Source organism: Hemicordylus capensis, chromosome 4 (assembly GCF_027244095.1).
Source record: "Hemicordylus capensis ecotype Gifberg chromosome 4, rHemCap1.1.pri, whole genome shotgun sequence".
Lineage (NCBI taxonomy): Eukaryota > Metazoa > Chordata > Lepidosauria > Squamata > Cordylidae > Hemicordylus > Hemicordylus capensis.
In genome coordinates this window covers 161,561,524-161,586,534 of record NC_069660.1, presented here as the reverse complement: position 1 = coordinate 161,586,534, position 25,011 = coordinate 161,561,524, and the positions used below count along the sequence as shown (strand labels likewise).

The window sequence follows — 25,011 nt, the reverse complement described above, 5'->3', positions numbered from 1 at the left end:
ACTCTGAGTAGAACAGCTCCAGATGCTCACTTTATACATAATGAACAACCCTAACCAGAATCTGAAACAGAATTCTTCCAAGCCTCACATGCAAAGGAGATGGAGGAGTATGTGCTCCCGAGGCTAGGGGATATCGCACAAAGCCTTAATTGCATTACATCTGACCTAGTCTATTGTCATGGCTTCCCTGTACTCTCTCTTCCAAGGAACTCTGGGAATTGTAGTACTATGAAGGAACAAGGAGGATTTAAGCACTCTAACAAAATAATTCCCAAGTATTTATCTTCATAATATAGATGCATCTTCCATTTCCGCAACTGATCAGTTTATGGTTCAGTGATGAATATACTGTATAACACACTTACCCTACGAAATGATACTACATAGAATGTATCTCCCCTTCTGTGAATTGCTTCGAAGAAGTCTTGGTAATTCCTCGGGGAAGCATAATAAACTTGTAGCTCATTTCCTGCGTTCTTGCTGAAATCAATGTGAAAACAATGTTGGAACCAAGAAGAACTAGCATTCATAAGACACCCGATTTAAGAAACTGAGCACAGCATCCAATAACTCAGTTTTTCCCCCAAACATGAGAACATGCTGAAACATATACAAAGTGTCATAAGAACATCACTTAAAAAAAACAAAAACAAATAAGATTTAGAAAGCTGCAAGCCTTCACAGCTGAAGAGAAAGGTTTGGAAACATGGGCAGCCTATAAATGAAAATCAAATTCAGAAAAACAGCTTATTTCAGGGGTGGGAGGATGCCCAGGGTGGCCCAATTATCTAACATCTTGGAGACACAGAATAGCTACAGTGTCACAACATGTGGGGGAAAGTTGGTGTCAGTGGGAAGAATTTAAACAGGTATTGGAGAACTTACAAAGTTCACAGCTGCAAAACATTGTAATTGACACTGTCTTAAAAAGAGGTTAGATAAGACCTTTATAAATTTGTCTTTTCTAAATTATATATTTGTACATGTTTGTGCACACATGTGCAAACAAGATTAACACACTTATACAAACCTATTACAACAGTAGAATCTCTCTCTAGAAGTTAATTTTGCCATCAATGTACATCTATTACCTATGACAGCTACTAAGACAAATGGAACCTCCATGCTGAGAGACAGTGTACCACTGATTCTGATGACAGACAACAGGGGAAGAACACTGTCTGCATGCCCTGCTTGTGGTCTTCTCAGTAGGGATGTGCAAACATGTTTGGTTCAACCGTTTGGGGTCAAACTGGACCAAACATCCCCCTTCTATTTGGCGGGGTTCACAGACATTTATTTTATTTTATTTTTATTTTTAAATTACTACTTAACCCCCTCTGTGGGAGGAGTTGGGAGGCAGCAGGGGTATCTGCAGAGGTTCCCCCTCCCCCCACTGGCCTCCCTTGATGCCCATACCAGCCAGCCTGCCCTCCTGCTCGTTTGGGCTTTCCCCCTCCAGCGTGGTGGCCATTTTGGAGGCCACCATGCCCACACAATTGGCCTCTGCGTGACCCAGGCCAAGCAGAGGCCAATTGTGCAGGTGTGGAGGCCTCCAAATTTTTTTTTTTTAAATGTTTTCTAACCCTCCCGGCCCAGCCAGTTCCAAGCACACCCCTACTTCTCAGAAGTATCTGACTGGACACTGTGGGAGAAAAAATGCAGGGCTAGATAGACCTTCCTCAGTCTGCTTGACAGAGCTCTCCTTATGCTCCTGAAAGACAATGGACAGAGCGAACTGCCAGTTGACCTGGCCAGTCCCCCTACTGCAATATACCTAAGGCTTATGGGTCCATCACAGGGGAGGCTTAGGTTGACCAGTGTTTTAGCAATGCTGAGATAGGAGACATGCAGAATTTGCCTGTTCAGAGAAGATGCTGAAATTGTATACAAAGGTGAAAGCCTCGAAGAATGTGTGTTGACTAATATCACCAGAATATTATGTTGATGGGATGATCTCATCTTCACTTACCCAGTGCTAGTGTCTGTGTAAGGAATGGCCATCAGTCCAGAATTTGCATTTTTTTCTGACGAGTCCTTAAGATGGGAGAAAGTGAGATCACACAAAAGAAAATGACTCTTCACTGAATGTAACATGATCTTATTAAGGTGCATTCATGAGTCTGTCTTTCTCTTGCTTACAATCTTAGTTTAGAACAAATTCAAATTTGCCACTGCATCCAAACCTGGCAATTCTCAACTTATTCTAACTGCTGTTTATAAACAAGCCAAGACATGATACCAGGCAATACCCAGTTTTATATCCTGGCTTGCTTACAAACTATGGTTACAACAAGCCAGGATTTGCAGGGTTCAAATGCAACGTTAAGTCCTACATTGTTTTAAATCAGGACCAGTAGTTGCAAATATCTTCCTCTCACATGTGAAACTACTACACATTATGATTACGATAAAGTGTTCCACCCAGTTTAAGTGTTCCACTGAGATTTTATACATATTTTGTGTACATAATACACACAGAGATTTAGTGTAGCAGCACATTACAAATAATTTTGGTTACAACGCTGCAGGGAAGGAACCATGTAATCCAAACAACTCACATGGTGCAGAACTTCAGACATACTATTGCGATGTAATAAATGACCACAGGGGAGTGCCAACTGCACTGCAAAGGTAATATGAATTTGTTCTACATCTCTTGAATATACAGGCTGATATTTGTATGGGAAGGGAAGAATGTTTGGCCTCCAAGACATCCAGCTGCTTATTCCGCCCACCCACCCCAGCCTTTCTGTATACAACCTGGAAAAGGGTAAGGGAAAAATAAGCAGCTGGATGTCTTGGAGGCCAAACCAGTCCTCAGAAGCAACCACTCTAATACCCAGGCTAGTTCCCAAGGACCAAGTGTCACTGTACCCCACACTCCATTAACCATTCAAGCCACCTTCTTGCTTAAGGCAACAAACAGCATAAACTTACTTGAACAGCTTGAGCTTTCTGTTGCTGATTATTTGACAGCCTCCTTGATCTCGACCTTTCTGCTTCATGTCTATGAACCCAGCCTCGCAGCTCATGACTCAATCTGTAAATTCAGAGGTCCAATTATTATTCATTCATTCTTTGATTCTATTTCTATACCGCCCCTCCAAAAAATAGCTCAGGGCGGTTTACACAGAGAAATAATAAATAAATAAGATGGATCCCTGCCCCCAAAGGGCTCACAATCTAAAAAGAAACATCAGATAGACACCAGCAACAGTCACTGGAGGGATCCTGTGCTGGGGGTGGATAGGGCCAGTTACTCTCCCCCTGCTAAATAGAAGAGAATCACCATGTTAAAATGTGCCTCTTTGCCAAGTTAGCAATTAGCTATTTCTTTTAACATACAAACACACACACCTCCCTATAACCACAAAGGTCTCTTAAGTGAAAAATCAATTTCACATTCAGATTAACCTCTGGCTTACACCTGTCTCTAGAACCTCAGGAACAAATTCCCAGCTACACTTTCATCAAATGTACATATTTTAACTGCTGGATTATCCCATCAAAACATTGTTCTTGTGTCCAAATAAGTTCAAGAAAGAGTGTGCAAGGCAACAGCAGCAGAACCATATTCCAATAATATCTACAGGAATGGTTAAAAACTTGCAGAACTCCAATACAGGTGGCTTCATAGGCTATAGTCATTTCACAAGCAAGTCAGCAACTGGAGAATGCTAAACTTTCAGTAACACAGACACTTTGTGGTTTTCTACCATATGCACAGCTCTTTGAAAACTGGATGGCTCAGAGGAATAATCATAATGCCACAGTGGATCGGTTCAGTACTTTGAAGTTCCAAGAAACTAGCAACTATGGTAGTGGGGTTGGGGGTCTGGATTCAGATCCCCAGTACATCATTTGTTCATTCGTGCCATACAGCTATAGAGCTGCCCACCTTCAGTGTCAGTTGAAATTTTGCCAAAAGATGAAAGAGAAAGTAACCACAACTGCACAAAACAGAGAGATAAGAGCCCCCAAGGAAGCAGATGGAAGGGCTTTCATGTGTGTTTATTATAATGAGTGCTGAATCAATTGTGTCATTACGCCGTCTGCCCAAGGATTTATGCCTCTGAACATATTCTAGTAATTTAGGCAACTCCCTCTTCAGCTAAAGTGTTTTGCAACTCATCTGCATGCAAAACATATTGCTAGGATCACAGTATAACTGTTGATGCCCAAATGCCTCAAGACAGAGGAAGGATTCTAATTCTTCTCTGGAATAGTGAAAGAAGAGTAGGCTGAAAGGAGGCCTTGGCTATCCTTCAGCTAATTTCAGTGAGAGATAATGTAGTCTCTACTGCATCAGAGAAAATGTTAAGCCCGACAGCTTCCTGGTAGCCAGCTGAACCAGGAGAGGAGAACTGGTCTTATGGTAGCAAGCATGACTTGTCCCCTTAGCTAAGCAGGGTCTGCCCTGGTTGCATATGAATGGGAGACTTGATGTGTGAGCACTAAGATATTCCACTCAGGGGAAGGAGCTGCTCTGGGAAGAGCAGAAGGTTTCAAGTTCCCTCCCTGGCTTCTCCAAGATAGGGCTGAGAGAGATTCCTGCCTGCAAACTTGGAGAAGCCGCTGTCAGTCTGTGAAGACAATACCTGGGCTAGATGGACCAATGGTCTGACTACCGGTATATGGCAGCTTCCTATGTTCCACTACCATTAATTTAAGTAAGCTGTGACTTACCATTAATTTAAGTATGTGAACACAGCAAATTCTGCCCTCAAACTACAGCAGTTACCTTCTTGAGTAGCACTAACTGAAAGGCAGTTCAAGAAAAAATATTTAGGACCAACATGCTGATCCAAATATACTAGCCATCTGTCGAATTTGCTGAAGATCAGCATCCCAAGGTCAGAGCATCCACATCAAGGGGAACAAGCAGTCTTCCAGGTGGGGGTCAGAGGTAAAAACAGAGGCAAAAGGTCCGAAGCAGAGCATGCAGGAGAGCTGGAGCTCAATCTGGCAGGAGATAAGTTGCTCTGACTGAAAAGCAGTCCCCAGGTTGGAGGCTTTATAGGGCCAGGTGGAACTGCACTGGTTTTCTGGACAACCTGATGATGCTATACGGGCTTATAATGGTGCCTAGGTGTTATCTCACAGTAATACATTTTAACCAGCAGGCATGTCAGTAGTGCATGAAGAAAGGTGCTGGAGCCTTGGCCACCATGAGCCCCAGTTCAAGATCTTCTCTGTCTCACACCATTTCACTTGCTACTTGTTCTACTTCACGATGTGAAATCCATCTAGAAGCAAAATTATAGTCAGCATAGCTCACTGATGACTAGTGTAATATGGTGTGAGAGTCTGCATTCAGGACCAACTGAAGTTTTCAAACACTCTCCAAGGGCCGCCCCACAAAGAGTGTGTGATAGTAATCCAGTCAGGATATAATGAGGGCATGGATAACAGTGGCAAGACTCAAGACAGAAATGAATGCAGTTGATGCACCAGCTAAAAGTCTGCTGGGCCAAGGCAGGCACCTGGATGTCCAGGAGCAAAGCTAGCTCCAAAAGCACTCCCAAGTAATTAACCTGTTCTTTCAAGGGGAATGCAATCACATCTAGAACAGGTTGATATATCAACACCAAACCAGCAGCAGTCCTAACCAGGCAAGCCTCTATTTTGTCCAGCTTTAATTTCAACTTGTCAGCTCACATCCAGTCCTTCATTGCCTCCAGACATGGGCTCAGGACATTCACAGTTTTTCCAGGAGCAGTTGGCTCAGATACATGAAACTGGTTATTATCAGCAGTTTCATGTGATGTTTAAAAGCATGGAGCACAAAAAAGAACCCCCAGGTTGCTGTAGGCAAGGGCTGCACAACTTTGGCTCTCGTTTTTGGAATAACTCATCATTCCAAGTCACAGTGGCCAACAGTTAGAGACAATGGGAGTTGTAGTCCAACATCTTCAGGAAGGTCAAAGTTGTGCAGCCCTGCTGTAGGCTAACAGCCAGGAGATCAAACAGAAGTCTCCCAACACCATCTCTCAGAGTCTGACCTACAGGAACTGGAGCCATTGCAAAGCAGTATTTCTTGTGCCCTACAAGACGATCCAGAAATATACCACGAACAGCAGTATCAAACACCACTGAGAGTTCCAGCAGAACCAACAGGGATGTACTCCCCTTATAGAGTTTCTGGGGTAGTTTCCATCCATAAGCAAAGCCAAAGCAATTTCTGTCCCTAGAACAAGTGAGAAGTTTCCAGATAACCAGTTTCATCCAGGAAATCATGGAGCTGAGTAGCCCCTAACAGAAGCTATTTCAAGCAATTCATTTTGAGTGTTGACATTATAGAAGATAGGAAGTTGTAGACTTGCTTGCATTGACAAAAGAATCAGGGTATAGTTCTAAAGGAAAAAAACTCTGGAAACTGAACATCTCAAAAAAATTGCAGAGACACTAAATGCAAGTCCCAGGGTCTGTTGAGCACTCAAAACCCACATCAGGAGGTTGCTTACCTGAGTGTCTCTGTGCGGTTGATCAATGGCTGGCAAGGTGGGGGAGAAATATATATGATTGGTTCCTCAGTAACTACCATCAGCGCTTTGTTATCCGAAACAGAATGTTTATACCTAGAAGTGAAATACATAGGATGTACTTTAGTAATACAAGACTGCTGCTGTGGTTTGTAGGAATGAGATGCCGTAACTTTAGATTCCACAGGTGCAAGAAATTTTCCAGAGGGCCTAGAAATTAAGAGTTTGTAACATGCAGGCTGTGTAAGGTAATTCATCCATCCCACATACCAGTGTTTACTAGCAGAACAAATGAAATGCAGCTAATCTTTCGTTGCAGCAAAGGAAGTGACTGCAATCATCTTGGACTATGGCAGACAAACGGGGGTAAACACTGCAATGGTGGTCATGTGGGGAGAAGTCCTCAACTTTCTGCAATGAGAAGTTTATGTATACCACATCAAGAACCCTGTACTTCTTCAAGTAACCTGTCATTTTGACATTCATATTAGGAAAATGGTTCATACTAGCTGGCCCTAGCACAGAGGATCTGCGCCTCTAGCTCTCCCTTTTTCTCGGCCCCTCATTCTCAGCCCCCCACCTCAGTATTTTTTCTGCCTGCCACTTTCTTCCCCCTCCTTCCCACAACCACCACTTTCTTGTACAACTGAAAGAAAAATCCTAAGGAAATAACTACCCTCACACTGATTTGAGACACTATTTGTTGCTCTTGTTTTCAAGAGCTTGGAGGTTCTCCTCTCTCGGGGGGATTCCAATCCCCTTCATGATCTGCCAGTTGATACCACACGGGAACCTTCATCAAGATCTTCAGTCATGCTGGACTGGCCATCAGCTACTAACTGTGAATCCTTACGAAGATCCCCTCCTGTGCTGGAGAGTGATGATGCCCTGGACAAAGAGTGTCCTCAGTTTGGACAAAATTGACATGTGGGGTCCGCGGTGCAACTCAGGGTGCTTTCCTGGAACGTGGCCAGTTGGAAGCACAAGATCTGTGATTTAGATTTCTGCTCGTTTATTAGCAATTTTGATATTCTTTTGTTACAGGAAACATGGGTTATTGGTAATATCTCTTTGTCTGGTTTTTCGGTGCATTTTCTAGATACAGTACCAGGTACAAGAAGGGGTAGACCAAAGGGGGGCTTGGCTATCCTTACTTCTACTATGCTCAAGGGTAAAGTATCCCTAATTGGTCAACTGGATTCACTAGCCCTTGCCGTTCTTATTAGCCTGAAAACATTTAATGTAATAGCGATCTCTGTCTATGTACCTCCTGTTGGTTCCTGTTCAAATTCTGACGAGATATGGCTTAAACTAGAGGCCTTCATAGCCTCTATCCGAGCAGCATTTTGGGGGACTTCTCTGATAATGGCTGGTGATTTTAATGCTCATTTGGTTCCTGATAATGACACTCTTTGCAATAAATTTCATTTCCACCTTCTTGATATCCCTATTCCACCACCCCTGCTTACAAGGCACTCTAAAGACCCTAGGTCTAATACTCGTGGTTTTAGTCTCCTGTCCCTATGCCATAAGGAGGATCTCCATCTCCTTAACGGCTCTGTTATAACAGATTTTCCTGCTGAATTCTCTCATTGGACTGGTCTCAATCCCTCTTTGATTGATTATATGGCTATTTCACACAATTTGGCTTCGCGCGTCAGCTCTTTTCAGGAGGTCCCCCAGCCGGAAAGTGACCATTCTCCTCTTGAGCTATGCTTATGGTCGACTGGTTCAGTCCATTTGGTGGATGGACAGCTGCCCCATTTAGAATTGGAACATGGGCCCCTTAAAGATAAATGCACAGAAGAATGCGCTGTCCGTTTCTCTGCAATACTAAACTCAGATAAAGCTAGCAGTTTGAGAGAGACGATATTAGCCCCATGTACCATTCAGGAGAGGAACTCTCCTACTATCATGGTATTTTGGCTCTTTTACTTCCTGTGCTGGTTAAACCTCATTCTCATTCTAGTAATCATCTTAAGGCTCCATCTAAGCTGTGGTTCGATCTTGACTGCGTGAATGCGAAAAGGGATTTGGTAAGGGCCTTTAAAAGCCATGTTGCTGATCCCTCGATAATCTCTAAGCAGGAGATCTCAAAAAAAAAAAAAGATCACAATATAAACAGCTAATTAGAAATAAGAAATTTAAAGCTGCCAGAGAAAACTGGGCTAAATTAATCGAGGCGACTAGATCAAAGAATCAAGCTATCTTTTGGAGGCTGATTTTACCTGTAATGGGCAAAGCTTTGTCCTCCCCTTCCTATTGCATTTCAGCTGCTGCTTGGGAAGAGCACTTTCATTCCCTTTATAAAAGTGTTAGTGGGACAGATGTTAATATCATCAATGAATTAAATAATACTGTGATTCCTAGTTGGGACCCTGTATCGTGCTCCGAAGTTGAAAGGCTTATTAAATCTTTTCCTAGAGGCAAGGCCCTGAGAAGTGACTTTATTACTATCAATGTGCTACAGTCTAATCTTGATTGGTGGATACCCTGCTTGCTTCTCTCTTTTCTTACATCAACTCCTCGGCTAATATCCCCCGCGTCTGGGGTATAGCCATTATTATACCCATTTATAAAAAGGGCAACAGGGATGACCCTAAAAATTATTGCCCAATCAGCCTTCTAAACGTGATTCGTAAGATCTATGCTAAACATCTATTTTATAAATTGGTGGATTGGATTGAGTCAAATGATGTTCTGGCCCCAGAGCAGGCCGGCTTTCAGGCGGGCCGGTCTACCCTGGAGCACGCCCTCACTCTATAATTTTTGTCTGAAAAATACTCCAGTAAGCCAGCTTCCGGACTCTATGTCGCTTTTATCGACCTTAAATCCGCATTTGACCTTCTATCCCGCGAAAGGCTCTGGCGTAAACTGTGGAATCTTTCAATAGACAGAAGGCAGTTATTATTGATCTCTTCTTTGTATGAAGGAGCCCTTCTGAAAGTAGGCTGCAATGCACTGGGGGCCCTTTCGACTGCGATACCTACATACAGGGGCGTGAGGCAGGGTTGCATCCTAGCTCCCTTACTATTTAATCTATATATTAACTCAGTGGTCTCCTTTGTATCTACACCTTCTACGCATCCTCCCCAAATAGCAAACAAGCATGTATCTATCCTCTTATATGCGGATGATATGGCAATTATGTCCCAAACCCCAATCGGTTTGAGACGTGCCCTGCGTCTCCTTTCAAAATTCTGTTCCCAAGAGTTCATTGAGATAAATCATGAAAAAAACTAAAGTCCTAGTTTTTGCAAAACGACCCAGGCAATACTGTTGGTCCATCAATGGTCATAAGATTGCACAGGTCAACTCCTTTAAATATCTAGGAGTGGTTTTCCATTCATCAGGGTCACGCAATGCCCACCTTAAATCTACTTTGCTGACGGCACAGCTAACCACAATCTTATTACATCTTTTCATTTCTCAAGGGGGGCTTCCTACATCCCCTCTGCAGTTAAGTTATTTGTATCTAAAGTCCACCCTCAAGTGCTGTACGGAGCCCAAACAGGACCTGTTAGCAACTTTTTGGCTTTAGAAGCCCTGCAGTCCAAATTCTTGAGATCCATATTGTCAGTTCCCCGATGCGTGTCTAATGTTGCACTAAGACGAGAGGTGGGTATGATCAGACTGGAAACCTGTTATTGGAGGAATATCATTTTATTTTGGTTAAAATTCATCTTTTCTTGTGTAGGACTGGCCCCCCCTTATTAAGACTGATTATTTCAGATTCAAGTGGAAGACTCAAATTATTGATAAATTGGCTCATTATGGTTTCTCTCAGGATGAAATTATCAAAATGGGATATGATCAAGCCAAGATTGAGATCAAGCAACGTATCATGGATATGGAACTACAGGAAGAGGTTGCTTCCTTGTCTAAGAATGTCTTCTTGGGGGATCAAACGCTTAACATTAAACCAGCTAGCTAGTTGAGTCTAATTACTTTTCCTAAATTTAGACGTGCTTTGACGCTCGTCCGCCTAAATGCGCTGCCATCTGCTGTCATGGAGGGAAGATTTAAAGGCATCCCTCTCTCTGCTCGACTTTGCCCCTGCGGGTCTGGTCAAGTGGAGACAAGTGCCCACACTATCCTATATTGCAACTTTTATAGGGATGCCCGCCTAAGATTAGTGTCCCCTTTGCTGCAATGTTTTCCTGGGCACATGGATGACTTCTATCTGAAGTATTTACTGTCCAGTCTTGATGATGAACTAATTAACAAAATGGCTAGGTACTGTTATATCATTTGTAACATCCGTTTAGGTTTTCAGTAATGTTTTGCTTTCTTTTTTCTGCAACTCTTGTGCTATGATTGTAATGGAGGGTGCTCTGTTCCTTTTAGTTACCAGTAAGATCTGTCTGGAGCTTCCCATAACCGTCTTAGGTTTAATCTATTAATATTGCGTTGCAATTTGTGTGATTTACTGAGTTTCTGCAAGTATGTATGTTTATGAATGTATGTTTTATTATGCATGTTTTATTATGCATTGGTCTATGACCACAATAAAGTATCTGTTCTGTTCAAGAGTGAGGTAGTGTTCTCATTACGGAGAGAAAGCAAGAGGCCCTTAATGAAAGCTACAAGCACAATCCTCCAGCTTGCCCCAATTTTAGCCAAACTGTGCCCCCCACAATAATGTCCTTAAGAAGTACAGTAGCTAAGAGAGCTATCAAAACAGATTAGAATGTAGCACCCCTCTGGCCACCCAGTAATTTGAGAACAAAATGAAGGCATATGATATTGATAGACAGCTAGAAGATTAGGGTTACACCCCACCACAACCACCAAAAAAAAGTTGGAAGTTTTCATCCTGAAGGTGGCAGATGAATAAAGGAGTGAAACTACTACAGATATTTATATATCCGCTCTTCAACCAAATCTCAAAGCGGTTTACTTAGAATACATAAATACGATGGCTTCCTGTCCTCAAAAGGCTCACAATCTAAAAAGTAATATAAGACAGATACCAGCAACAACCATTGGAGGGATGCTGTGCTGGGGTTGGATAGGACCAGTTGCTCTCTCCCTGATACATATAAGAGAATCGGTACTTTAAAACACCCTCTAAAAACTCTTTGCTCAGGTGGAAGAAAAAAGAAAAATGAAACCCAAGTCAAGCCTTGTTGCACTCCAAAAGGGAACGGGGGAATAACCCTAACAACTCAAAAGACAGGAGAACTGAGATATTATAGTGTTACAGAAGCTTGGGGGTCGAGGGAGAGAAGCCATTAAATGTGGCGGGGGGGGGGCAATTCTTGGAATTCTGAGAAGAGCAGACTCAGAGGAATGCTACATGGTGGGGGGAGGAGACCAGAGGGGTCAAAAAGAGAACTGGAGGTAGTTGGTGTAATCCAAACAAATCGTGCCAAACCAACAATTCATCAGAATCATACATAAAGAAGGTAAGTACAAAGAGATAGATGAGGTGGTGGCAGGGCAGGGGGGGAGAACGAAGCAGGACGAGAGATAGACACACACACAAAGTGGAATTCCATACCACCTCCAAATCAGGAACCTAGGCCACAAGCAAAACAGCAGACACAGCACACAGTCAAGCTGGCAAAGCCAAGTTATCACAGATTCAGCAGTAGGGATGTGGCACCTTCTCAAAGGCACCTATTCACTCCTTCCGCCCTCATCTCTGCTCAGAATCTACAACATGGAACTTTTGTTGCAAAGACATTACAAACACTCTTGTCTTGCAGCCTGCTTTCCAAAACATTCTTAACTATTCATGCTTTCAGCATATCTGTGGCTGGCTATTTTTTTAAAAAAGAAAAATCTACTGGAAAGGAAAGACTGATAGGATGGAACAACCCATTAGCTGAAATAAGCCAAAGCTTCAATCTGGAGATGATTAAACACACATTTACCCACTGCCTAGACTAAATTTCTGCAACTAGCCAACAAGAACATTAGCAGAGAAACAGGGGAACACTTTCCAGGCAGGTCATGGACCAGACGGCAGTGACAGGCTCACTTGGAGCATCAGGACCAAATGCTCATAAGCAGAGCCAGCTAAGGAAAAGATGCTCCTCTGTGAAATGCTTGCACAGCCAGTCATCTTGCTCTCTCTGTTGGTGTTCTATTACAGAAGTTTGCCAAGGAGGAAATTTTGCAGGCATAATTTTACAAGAGAACAAGATGATCCAACAATCATCAGCTTTTAAAATTAGATGTCATGTTTCCAGATGCAGATTGTTCCTTAAGAGTTGCTCTCCATAGACTCAATCAACTATGGCTTCATAAGAGAATGCATATATTTACATGCTACAGGAACACATATTAGGGATGTAAAATACTGAGTAGGTGAGCAATAGGCATTAATCTTACTGTTAATATATTGCAATAAACATTTACTAATGCCATTTATTACCAGGTAGTGGAAGTTAGCCAATAGTGCCACTCTCCTTCCCCACTGCCAAGGAGAAGCTGAGACAGGCTCTGCTCAGCAGAAGATGGGCTAGGAATAATCAGCCCAGCTACCATCACCAAGGCCTGACTCATGTTCATGCCAGCTCCACTTAACCTAAACCCAGTGTTCTCAGTAGCCCTGCTAGGGAAGGGGGAAAACTAGGTAGCCTGGCTGACAGGAGTCTGCAAGGAAAGCGAGTTGGAGCCTCCTTTACCATTTCCCCCCTTAACTGGAGTTGTGAAATTAACACAATATAATTTTAATAGTTTAAATGGGTAATTTTTGGATGACCCTAGTGCATACCTCTAAAGCATGCCAACTAGTTATTGGGTGCAACCACTGAGTCACACTCAGTTCAGTGTTCCATCTAACAGGGATTCCCAGATGTTATTGACTACAACTCCCAGAATCCCCAGCTGCAATGGCTTGTGTGGGGATTCCGGGAGTTGTAGTCAACAACATCTGGGAATCCCTGTTAGAGGGAACACTGACTCGGCTGTATCTCTTTTTCATCAGATGCAGGCGAGGAGGTGATTGTCCTGAACCAGTGCTTGGATGTAGTAATGGACTGGATGAAGGTGAACAAGCTGAGACTCAATGCAGAAAAGACAGAAGTACTGTTGGTCGGTGGTTCCTCTGCCCGGGTGAATGATGTCCAGCCTGTTCTAGATGGGGTTGCACTCGCCCTGAAGGGCCGGGTTCACAGTCTGGGGGGTGCTCATTGATCCAGAATTGTCACTAGAAGCTCAAGCAGCCTCTGTGGCTCGGAGCATCTTTTAATGCCAACTGCAACCTTACCTGGACAAAGATAGCTTGGCCAGTTACTCACGTTCTGGTGACCTCTCGCTTAGATTACTGCAATGAATTGTACATGGGGCTGCCTTTGAAAACTGTCTGGAAACTGCAACCGATACAAAATAAGGCTGCAAGATTATTAACTGGGACCAGATGATTTGAGCATATTATGCCAGTGCTTTGTCAGCTGCACTGGCTCCCAGTCAGTTTCTGGGCCCAACTCAGCCTAATCTACTTCACAGGGTTGTTTTGAGGAAAAACTTACGTATGTAGTACACCACTCTGTGCTCCCTGGAGGAACAGCAGGATATAAATGTAATAATAATAATAATAATATTAATAATAATAATACAAAGTGCTGGTTTTAACCTTTAAAGTCCTAAATGGCTTGGGACCAGGTTACCCGAGAGAGCACCTTGCCCCATCTGTCCCAACCCAGACCTTAAGATCTTCTTCGGAAGCCCTCCTCCGAGTGCCCCTGCTAAATGAAGTGAGTTGGTGGCTACTAGGGGGAGAGCCTTTTCTGTGGTTGCACCCCATTTATGGAATAGCCTCCCCAGTGAGGTTTGCCTGGCTTCATCACTATGTTTTTTTTTTAGACACCAGGTAAAGACCCTTTTGTTCACTCAGTCCTTTTACATTTTGATTTTCAAAATTGAATTTAAACTGATTAAGATTTTTAAAATGGCATTGTATTGTATTTTGTATTGTCTTTTCCCCACTTTTGATCTTTTATGAAGGAATGTGTGATTTATTTCATATTTTAATGTTGTGTTGTGAGCTGCCCAGAGAACAATTTGTTATGGGACAGCTAACGAATAAAAGTGGTGGTTGTTAATTATTATCATTATCATCCATTGCTCATATTAAGATAGGCACAGGAAGCTGCCGCCTACAGAGTCAGACCATTGGTCCATCTAGTTCAGTATTTTCTATTCTGACCAGCAGCAGCTCTCTAGGGCTTCAGGCAAGAATTCTTCTCAACCCTACCTGAGATATTGGGGATTGAACCTGGGACTTTCTACATGTTAATAAGATGGCTCTCTCTCTCTCTGAGCTACAGCCCCATTCCAACATATCCATTGACAACAACTCCCCAACCAAATTTAAGAAATCCTAGGGATGAGGAAATCAGAATTTTAGTTATGTGTTTGGATATCAGGATGAAGCCAGACACCCAAGCATACCACTGTTCTCTACAGCAGGACTCTGAGGTTTCAATCAGGAACCTCATGGCCATAGGCTGGAACCACATGCTCACAGGCCTCAGAATCCTTTTGAGACACAGAAGGAGAACAATGTGTAACAGCCCTAGAGAATGTTACAGATAGTATAAAGCCTCTGGATTAACCAGGTCTAGTATAACTACTAGAAGCCTGGCCTTCTGCTCATGGTAGGTTAACAGAGCAGTAGCTTCTCTCTTGTGCTTTTCAGGCTCCAACTCTAATCATAGTCCCAACTGGGCCCTGGCAAGGCCTGCTGACACTACAATTTTGAATGCAAAATTGGGAACTATTTTTCATGTTCAGGTATCCCAATCTGACTTGGTGCAGACAACTGACCTGCTCACAAATTCCTTCCCTTCACTTCTGAAGTAGATAATGTACCCCATTTTACTAGTGGTCCAGACTATTTGCCCAGATGTGTTAGAAATAATGGAGTAGGTACAACCTTTCTCATATCAGACACTCAGAGCAAAAAGAAACAGTCTGTTACAGTCTAGGGCAGTGTTTCTCAACATATTTGGAGTCATGGACCGGTACATTCTTTGTGCACAGTTTCCCGGGCCAGCAGTTCATAAAGGGGTCGCCCCCCTCGCCCCCACTCCCAGGCATCCCCAAAAACAATTTTGAGCTGGTGGGGGCCACCACTCTCCAGAGCTCATTTCTAGGCAGGCAGGCAGCCCTCACTGCTGGGATTAAGTTCACTTTGCTTCCTCGAAATGAACATTGCCCCAGCAGTGAAGGCTGCATGCCTAGAAATGAGCTCCAGAGAGCTCCCAGCAGTGGCAACCCCCACTGGCTCAAAATTGTTTTGGGGAGGGGTTTAATTCCACATGGACCAGCACTCAACTCCTCACGGACCGGCACTGATCCACGGACTGGCAGTTGAGAAGTACTGATCTAGGGAAGGGAGCGGCTGATATTAATGTTTTGCTGGGCTAATTGTCTTCAATGATATGGACAAAAAGTTCTTTCTGGAGTTGCCTTCTGAACAAAACAGATATTATCCCAGTGCCCAAAACAGCATGATGGCTGCAGCCCCAAATGGTGCATGAAGTTTGTTGCGAGAACATTGAACTGCGTGAAAACAAGCTGGAACCGTGCATGGAAGGCCACAGGCTAACAGCAAAAGCCAGTATACAGTGCTTTACAAAAGCAGCGGAATGCACATGAGCTTAAAATGAGAAGATCTGTAGGCTGGAGGATCTATTACATTAAAGTGAAATGATGGAGCAGCAGCTCACTTTCGGAGAACTAGAGGAGTTCAGGCCCCAGGCAAGATGCAGTTAGGCTGATCAAGTCTGGACATCCCCTGGGAAAGGTCCAGGAGCAAATGTTTTTAATGTGACTGTGGTTTTAAGTTAAGCTTTTCATTTTAATTTGCTGTATGTTGTTGTATTCCACCCAGGGAGCCATCTAATGGCAAAGCGGGGAAATGACTTGCCTAGCAAGCATGCGGTTGCAGGTTTGAATCACCACTGGTATGTTTCCTATATCGGGCAGCAGCGATATAGAAAGATGCTTAGAGGCATCATCTCATACTGCAAGGGAGATGGCAATGGTAAACCCCTCCTGTATTCTACCAAAGAAAAAACCACAGAGCACTGTAGTCGCCACAGACTTGATGGCACATTTTACCTTTATACCACCCAAAGGCAGAAGTTTGGGGAGGTCTACAAATTTGAGAGAAATAAATAGGTACTGCTGCAGTCACTACCACAATTTAAACTTTTAGTAAGCTTCAGCATGCTGGATGAAGATGCATTTCAATCAACAAAGCTTGTTTATCTTAATGTAATATGGAAATAGAGAACCAATTCTGCACAATCTGGATGCAGATATACCTGGTCCAGAGATCACATCATGCACTCTCTATGGTCTGTTGAGTTCTACTAGCATTATACTTCATTGACCTCAGAGAAGTCACAAGACAGACCTTGTTCTTCCTTATCTCCAATTTCTGCCTCAAGACAGTGGTTCAAGCCAGCATAGTGTAGTGATTAGAGTGTTGGACTAGGACCGGGAAGACCCGAGTTCGAATCCCCATTCAACCATGAAACTCACTGGGTGACTCTGGGCAAGTCATGTAGCTCTCAGCCTAACCTACCTCACAGGGTTGTTGTGGGGATAAAAATAACTATGCACACCACTCTGAGCTCCTTGGAGGAAGAGCGGGATATAAGTGTAAAAATATATTAAAATAAATAAATAAATAATAAATAAAGATGTTCGGAGAGCCATGATAGTGCTAGCGCTATTACTAGTTTCCCATTAACTTTGGAAATCTGCATTTTCATGAAGCACAGGATAAGCAAAATAATGGCAATTCATTAAAGGACTATGCTGATATTTCCAAACTGCAAGCCTTCCTTCAAGTGGAGGCTGAACTGAGCAAGAAACAGATCTTGGTAGTAGTTAACAAAAGCAAGTCTGTTCCAATGCAGATCACACACTACTTCAAAGTAAACGCAATCTGACTACCACCCTTCTGGCTTGAGTGGCAACAGAAACTGGGCAAGTTGCACAGATTTATTCAGCCTCTATCCCCACTTAGACCATCTTATACTTTGTAAGGCCCAAGTTACACTTAAGCAGCAATCAAGCTTTTGGATGGGAACCATGCAACTGACCTGTGGTTCCTATGCCCAAACAATTATAACGCAGCATAGGAAGAAGCCATGAGTTTCCACATCAGGACGGAGTGAAACTGACACAAGCCACAAGTCATGTATGACTACTGGCAAGCACTGAAGCAAGTCAGAGGAGGAGGAAGATATGGAAGAGGGCATTAATGCAAGGAAATTAATGCAGGCATGATAAAATACTGATGTACCTTACAGGACTATCATAAGGATTACTGAGAATTCGGAATGCTTTCAAACACTTTAAGAATATTGAGATATCAACAATCACAATGGCCATCTTGAGAAAAACAGGTTGCTTACCTGTAACAGGTGATCTGGAAGTGATCCGTTGAATCCATAAGGAAATGGGCACCTCACGGGCCGACTAAGTAGCTCCTCGCGACGCCCAACCGCCACCATCTGGCTTGTGTGTCCGTTATACTTAGCGGTTGGGCGTCCCTCAGTCAGTTCTGTGCAGACCGCCCCTATTAGATTTTTTCGTTTCCGTTCATCCTTTATTTCTTCTTCTCTGCCTTTCTGCAGTGGGACGGTCAGGGTGGGTCTTATGGATTCAAAGGATCACTTCCAGATCACCTGTTACAGGTAAGCAACCTGTTTATCTGGACCATGATCCGTTGATTCCATAAGGAAATGGGTGAATAGCTAGCTTTCCACCAAGGTGGTGGGTGCAGAAGGCAGTTCTTACTGTAACACCCATTTTAAGACACTTCTCCCATACTCTGCCTGGTGTGCCATGCGTAGGTCAATAGCATAATGCTTAATAAATGGCTGTTGAGATGACCATGTTGCTGCTGTGCAAATGTCATCCATTTTAATGCCTGAAAGATGCGCTGCCGAAGCTGAGTACGCTCTAGTTGAATGCGCTTGCACTGTCTTTGGGGGTGGCACTCCCTGCTGCTTGTATGCCAGAAGGATAAGTTCCACAAGCCAATGTGCTATGCACTGTCGAGACACTGTGTGTCCCTTCCTTTTCCCTCTGTACGAAATAAAGAGTTTCTTTGTCTTTCTTATTGATTTAGTCACCTTTAGATAATAAAGTAGCGCTCTGCGTACGTCTAAGGAATGTAAGGCCTTTTCAAGGTTCATTTGAGGCGACTGGAAAAACGTTGGTAGCACTACCTCTTGATTAAGGTGGAATTCAGTCATGACCTTTGGCTGGAAGTCCGTATCCAATCTCATCACCACCTTGTGAGGGAAGAACTGGGTGTATGGCTTGTCAATTCTCAATGCGGTCATTTCCCCCCCACCCGCTTCGCTGTGGTGATGGCAATCAAAAAAGCCACCTTGAGCGTGAGTGTGTGGAGCATTGCAGAATGTAGAGGTTCAAAGGGTGCTTCTGTGAGTGCCGAGAGCACTAATGAAAGACTCCACTGCTCAACTGGTCTCCTTAGTGGGGGATATAAGTTGTTCAGCCCCTTCATGAATCTTTTACTCTCTGGATGTGAAAAAACCGATATTCCATCCCATCCTGGGTGTTTGGCTGATATGGCTGCTAGATGTACCTTTAGTGACACATTTGCCAGACCTTGTATCTTCAAACTTGTCAAATAAAGCAATACTTGTTGAACCGTAGCATGGAGTGGACGGAATTCATGGTCTTAGCATAAACTTTGAATCTCTTCCATTTTCCGAAATAACTGCGTCTAATCGACGCCCGTCTGCTATTTATAAGAATCTTCTTTAGTATCCGAGCTTCCATGATGTCAACTGTAGTGTCTCTATCTCAGGATGAAGCACTCGACCCCCCTCCCTGTGTAGGAGGTCTGGATCTGGAGGTAGTCTGCAAAAATTTCCTCTGGACAGCTGAAGTAGAGGTGCAAACCACGGTTGGTGTGGCCACCACGGGGCTAGAAGCATGCAAGTTGTTCTGTCCCTCAGAATCTGGCCTAACACTCGACTGAGCAGTGGAATTGGTGGGTACAGGTATGGCAGACCCTTGCACCAATTGTATTGAAAAGAATTGCCCAGCGACCTGGGACCTATGCCCACACGTGAGCAATACTTCAGGCATTTCTTGTTGGTTGCCGTGGCAAACAAGTCTACCATCGGGGTGCCCCATCTGCTGAAAAGTCGTTTGAGGCAAGCCTCCTTGATCTCCCATTCATGTCTCTGATCGAATTGATTGGTTCGGCTGAGGGAATCGGCTAGGTGATTGTCGACACCCCTTATGTGAATTGCCATCGGGTAGATGGCATGCATTATGCACCAGACCCACATTCTCATAGACAAAGCACATAGCATGGGAGACACAGTGCCCCCCTGTTTGTTGATGTACGCAATTGCCGTAGTGTTGTCTAGGCAAACCTGCGATACTGTTCCCTTGAGCTGGGGTTCGAAAGCTTTCACTGCTAAGAATGCAGCCAGGAGTTCCAGATAGTTTATATGATGTTGACTCTGCGACTTTGACCACTGCCCTTGAATGCAGTGTTGGTTGCAATGTGCACCCCATCCCAGTAGAGAAGCATCCGATGTGACCCAACTGGTCGGAGTTAATGGTTTGAAAGGAATTCCTTGTAGTAGGTTGTCTCTCAACATCCACCAACTTAGTGATTTTAAAACTGCTTGGGGTAGTCTTAGACACAACCTTTGGCTGTCTATGTTGGGTCTGAAATTCCTCAGGTACCATCGCTGTAGAGGGCGCATACGCAAACGAGTGTATCTGACCGTTGTGTTGCAGGATGCCATCAAACCTAGCATTCTCTGGATTGTCTTTGCTGGCTGAACTGGGTTGTTCAGGAGCAACTGTACCAGAGAGGCGACTTGTTGGTAACGATCTAGTGGCAAATAGACCCTTTTCTGCTCCATGTCCAGAGTTGCGCCTATGAAGTTTAGGTGCTTTCTAGGTTCCAAATTGGATTTTTTCCAATTGATGTTGATTCCTAAGTCTCGAAGAAGCCGTATCATCTCTACAATTTGCGTGTGAAGTAGCTCTTTGTCTTTGCTTACCAAGAGCCAATCGTCTAAATACGGATAGACAACCAGGCCTTGCGTCCGCAAATAAGACACCACTACAGCTACCACCTTGGTAAATACTCTTGGTGCTGTCGATAGGCCGAATGGCATACTGTGTATTGGTAAATTGACTCTCCCACAGTAAATCTGAGATATTTCCGGTGATTCTCCTGGATACCTACATGAAACTAAGCATCCTTAAGATCCAGCGTTGCCACCCACTCCTCCTGGTCTAGGAAGGGGATTATCGTCTGCAACGTTGTCATTCTGAATTTCCGGGCCCAGACAAAATAGTTGAGTCCCCTCAAGTCCATGATTGCTCGGATCCCTCCATCCCAGCGTTCAGCGTTGCCGCCCACTCCTCCTGGTCTAGGAAGGGGATTATCGTCTGCAATGTTGTCATTCTGAATTTCTGGGCCCAGACAAAATAGTTGAGTCCCCTCAAGTCCATGATTGCTCAGATCCCTCCATCCCGCTTCGGTATATGGAAGTAGCGGGAGTAGAAACCTGACAATCTTCTTGCCCACTGCACGGGCACAATTGCCCCTTTCCCTAATAGTACTTGTATTTCCTCCTGTAGTACCGCTGTTGCCTTGGTGAATTTCAATCCTGTGAATGGGGGTAGAGTCTTGAACTCGATCACATATCCCGTTGATATTATTCTCAGGACCCAGTGGTCTGATGTTATATTGTGCCACGCTTGTGCATGGCTTGCCAGTCTGAAGGTGGAGCTGGCAACTACAAGACCGATGACATTGGCCTTGGCAATTGTTGGTAAATGCAGTGGGCTGACAGCAATCAAAAAGATTGCTTGTTATTGTCCTTATTCTGGTTCTTGCTCTTATTATTGTTGTTGGGTTTATTTTGCCTCCTAAAATCTCTTCTGTCCTGGTATTTGTATGGTCTCTGCCGGCTATAATTTCGATTACGAGGATTGTAAGTAAAGGAATTTGCCGTGGATGTCGATGCCATGAAGGTCTTCGCTGTAAGTTTTGACTTCTTTAAAGTCTCCATTGTGGAGTCAGTGCCCTCATGGAACAGGCCTTTCCCATCAAAAGCCAGGTTCTCTACCTGTTCCTTCATGTCAGTCTGTAATGTTGTCGAACGTAGCCAAGCATTGCAGCGCAGTGTTATAGCAGTAGCCATTGCTCTCTATTCCGTCTCCGCCAAATGCTTGAAGGTGCTGAGTTGTTGTCTAGTTACAGAGGTGGTTCTTTCATAAACCTCATTAAACTTATCCTGAAGCTCCTCCGGGGTCATAGAAGTGGAGTCCTGCAGGAGGGTGTCCCATAAAAGGTGAGTATAACGGGCCATGCAGGCCGCATAATTGGCTATGTGTATAGCTAAACACGATGTAGTGTAAATTTTCCTGCCAAGGACATCCATCTTCCTGCCTTCTCTATCTGCAGGTGTCGTATGGCGCCGGCCCGCCTTAGATGTTGCCGCACAGTCCACAACCATGGAATTCGGGACAGGGTGTCGGATTAGGTATGCATCATCTCCTTCTTGTATTCTATAGAGATTCTCTAAGCGTTTCGATGTTGGGGCTGATGCCTGTAAAGTCTCCCACGCTGTTTTGACAGCTTTCGCTATCACTGGGATCATGGGCAGCGCTACCAGATGCGATGCTTTGGCTTGCGCCATCATAATATATACAGGATCATTAATCTCTGCTTCTGGCTGATTCAAGTCCATCCCTAGTGCCTCTGCAATTTCCCTTATCAAGGTGTGGTAGGCCTTTAACTCCTCTGTGGGTGACCTTGAAAGGCAAGGAGGAACATCCGATGGTGGATCCGAGTGGCGGCTAGCCTGGTCAGATTCCGAATCATCAGACTCAAAGCAACCCAAATCACGTTATGGAGATGGAGATGGACTTCGAGTAGGAGGAGGAGTAGATTTACGTTTTCTCTTTCCCCCTGGTTTTTCTTGAGTCACTTCTGGTGTCTGAGTTTGGCAGGACATGGTGACTTGCAACCTTGGCTGCTGACCTTGCTCAGTTGGTGGTTGCTGAAGTGGCAGCACAGACTGATGGGCAGAAGGCTCCCGATAACTGACAGTTTGTAGCTGCACTGGCTCCTGGGCATCCCTAAGGGACACCTGTCTTGCGTTCCATTGCAGAAATTCCGCATAATCATCCGGAAGCGAATGACGGAAACCACATGTATGTGTTGGCTGCGTTGATGGCAGCCGCACTCCTTGTTCCGAAAGACCCTGACTAGCCCTTGGTGGAACTACTGCATAAGCAGAAGGCAATAGGTGTAAATTTCCAAACGCCCCACTCGGAGATATAGATGGCGTTTTAGGCAGAAGTATCAGTAAATTCTCATCTTCCCGTTCCTCCTCATCCAAACCAGCACTAAGGAACCCATGGAAAGTGGAACCTGAAGGGGTGCTTGAACCAGAGTCCATTAACTCCCTTAAGGTTGAACCTGCTTCCTGCTCTTGAGCCCTTTCCCTGTCCCTGCCCAAAAGTGACGGGGTAGAGGGAGACTGCTGAGGAGTGCGTGCAGGGGATAACGTCAGACGTCTATGAAACAAATGCGGTTCAGCCACCGATGTCGACTACTCCTCCGACATCAACACACCCTTCAAAGTAGATGCAGCCATGGGAGTTATGTTGGATTCCTTCCTTGATGTCGAACTTCCTCTCAACTTCGAGGCGTCAGCGCTATTCTGCAGCCTCCGTTCCTTCGATCTCGGTGCTTGTGTCGATATCGACGAAGGTTTATCCCTAGAAGCCGCCGTTTCCCAATCAGCGTCAGAGCCCTGAGCTGAGGAAGGAGAGGGTGTTCATTGGCTTAGTGCCTCCTGACGATCGGCATCAGGCCTATGATGCCGCTTCCTACTATGCTTACTCTCCTTTTTGTCATACGACTTCGGCTTTTTAAATAGGTCATCAGCAGGCACGGTTTTAGACTGAAGTTTCCCAGATCCGTGCTGCGTCAACTTCGATGTCGACCTCAACCCATGTCCACTTGTTCCGCCTCCCGTTGATGCCGATCCATGCCCGGTCGAGCCACCTCCCCTCGATGTCGAAGGCGGGCTTGGGCGAGGAGTAGGGGGACGACGAGCTTCGTCATACAATGCTGCTCGGAGACCCAAAGCCATGTTCGTCCTGGTCTGCTTTGAGAACGAGCAACAAATCTTGCAGGCTGCTGTATTGTGCTCCTCTCCTAAGCACAATAGGCAAGCTTCGTGCTGGTCAGTAGAGGGCAATTTTGCGCGGCATGTCACACAGCGCTTGAAAGTCTTTTTAGCCTCCATCGCAACTCCTCACATTTGTTGTTAAGCAGTCCATAGAGAAGTACCGAGTGAGCTGTCCAATCAGCTGTTAAAATAATCCGTTATGCAATCTCTATCCGTAAATCCGTTCCGTTGGTCCAAAAACCGATAAAACAACCGAATCTTTCCACAAACCAAGTCCGCTAACCAAACTCTGTACCGTTTTCAGTCCTAAGTCGTTATAGTTAAATCTGAAGTGATAAGTATTTTTCTGCTACCGAGGAGCCCAAACGAGGTCTGAACGCTACGGCGGTCAAACAGAAACTGACTGAGGGATGCCCAACTGCTAAGTATAATGGACACACAAGCCAGGTGGTGGTGGTTGGGCGTCGCGAGAAGCTACTTAGTCGGCCCGCAAGGTGCCTGCGCAGGCGCAGAACCCATTTCCTTATGGAATCAACGGATCACGGTCCAGATCATTCTGTTTCAATCCCAATCATATACATGTCTTTCAGGATCATCATCATGATATTCATAGTATGGTCCAAGTGAGAGATCTACAAATTTTGGATGGCCTCAGCAGTCAGCCAAAATTATGTATTTATTCAACACATTTATGTACATTCCATCTTTCAATTGAGCTTTCAAGGCAGCTAACTATCATGATAAAAACATACATTCAATAAAAGCAACACAGCAAATTAGCCTCAGTATCATTATGTGCAGCAAGTTGTTTATGTTGCTCTTATCTGCTAAGCTGTATTCAGAACCTTTATTATTGGCAATTAATGTGTGTTTTACTGGTGAATTATTATACTATTAAATACTGTTTTATTTACTATTGAAGTGAGAGCCACTTTGCAAGTTCATGGATATAAAGGCAGGATACACATTCTTTAAATATCCAATACATACAACAATCCAGACTTCATAGATTGCCCAGATCAAACATGTCAGAACAGCAGCATTTTGGCCTCCTTTCTAAAGGCAGAAAGTTCAACAGCCAGTTCTTCCATGTTAATGAGTTCTGTAGTATCGTAAAGAAAGTCACATCACATTGTTCCCACCCGACACATCTCAGACACTGTCAGAACACCTAGTGAAGTTGATACAAAACTGCTATTATATGATCTAACATGCTCCCATCAACACTCTGCTTGCTGAATTTTACACAAGCTGGTTTTTGGATGCTTTTCAAAGACATTTCTATGTACAGTGCCTTACAAAAGTCTTATCCAGACGTAACCAAGGCATGTGCAAACATGGCA

The 25,011-nt window shown here is 44.2% G+C and overlaps 1 protein-coding gene across 1 annotated transcript in view; it reads right to left on the bottom strand.

Moving 5' to 3' along the window:
• ATF6 (activating transcription factor 6) overlaps nucleotides 1-25,011 on the bottom strand; it is a 133,229-nt gene that overhangs the window by 80,445 nt on the left and 27,773 nt on the right. The window contains exons 11-14 of the mRNA XM_053245788.1: nucleotides 6,468-6,581; nucleotides 2,941-3,043; nucleotides 1,973-2,037; nucleotides 366-480 (exon numbers count right to left, since the gene is read on the bottom strand). Of these exons, the coding sequence (XP_053101763.1) occupies nucleotides 366-480; nucleotides 1,973-2,037; nucleotides 2,941-3,043; nucleotides 6,468-6,581 (397 nt within the window). The remainder of the gene's footprint in view (nucleotides 1-365; nucleotides 481-1,972; nucleotides 2,038-2,940; nucleotides 3,044-6,467; nucleotides 6,582-25,011) is intronic.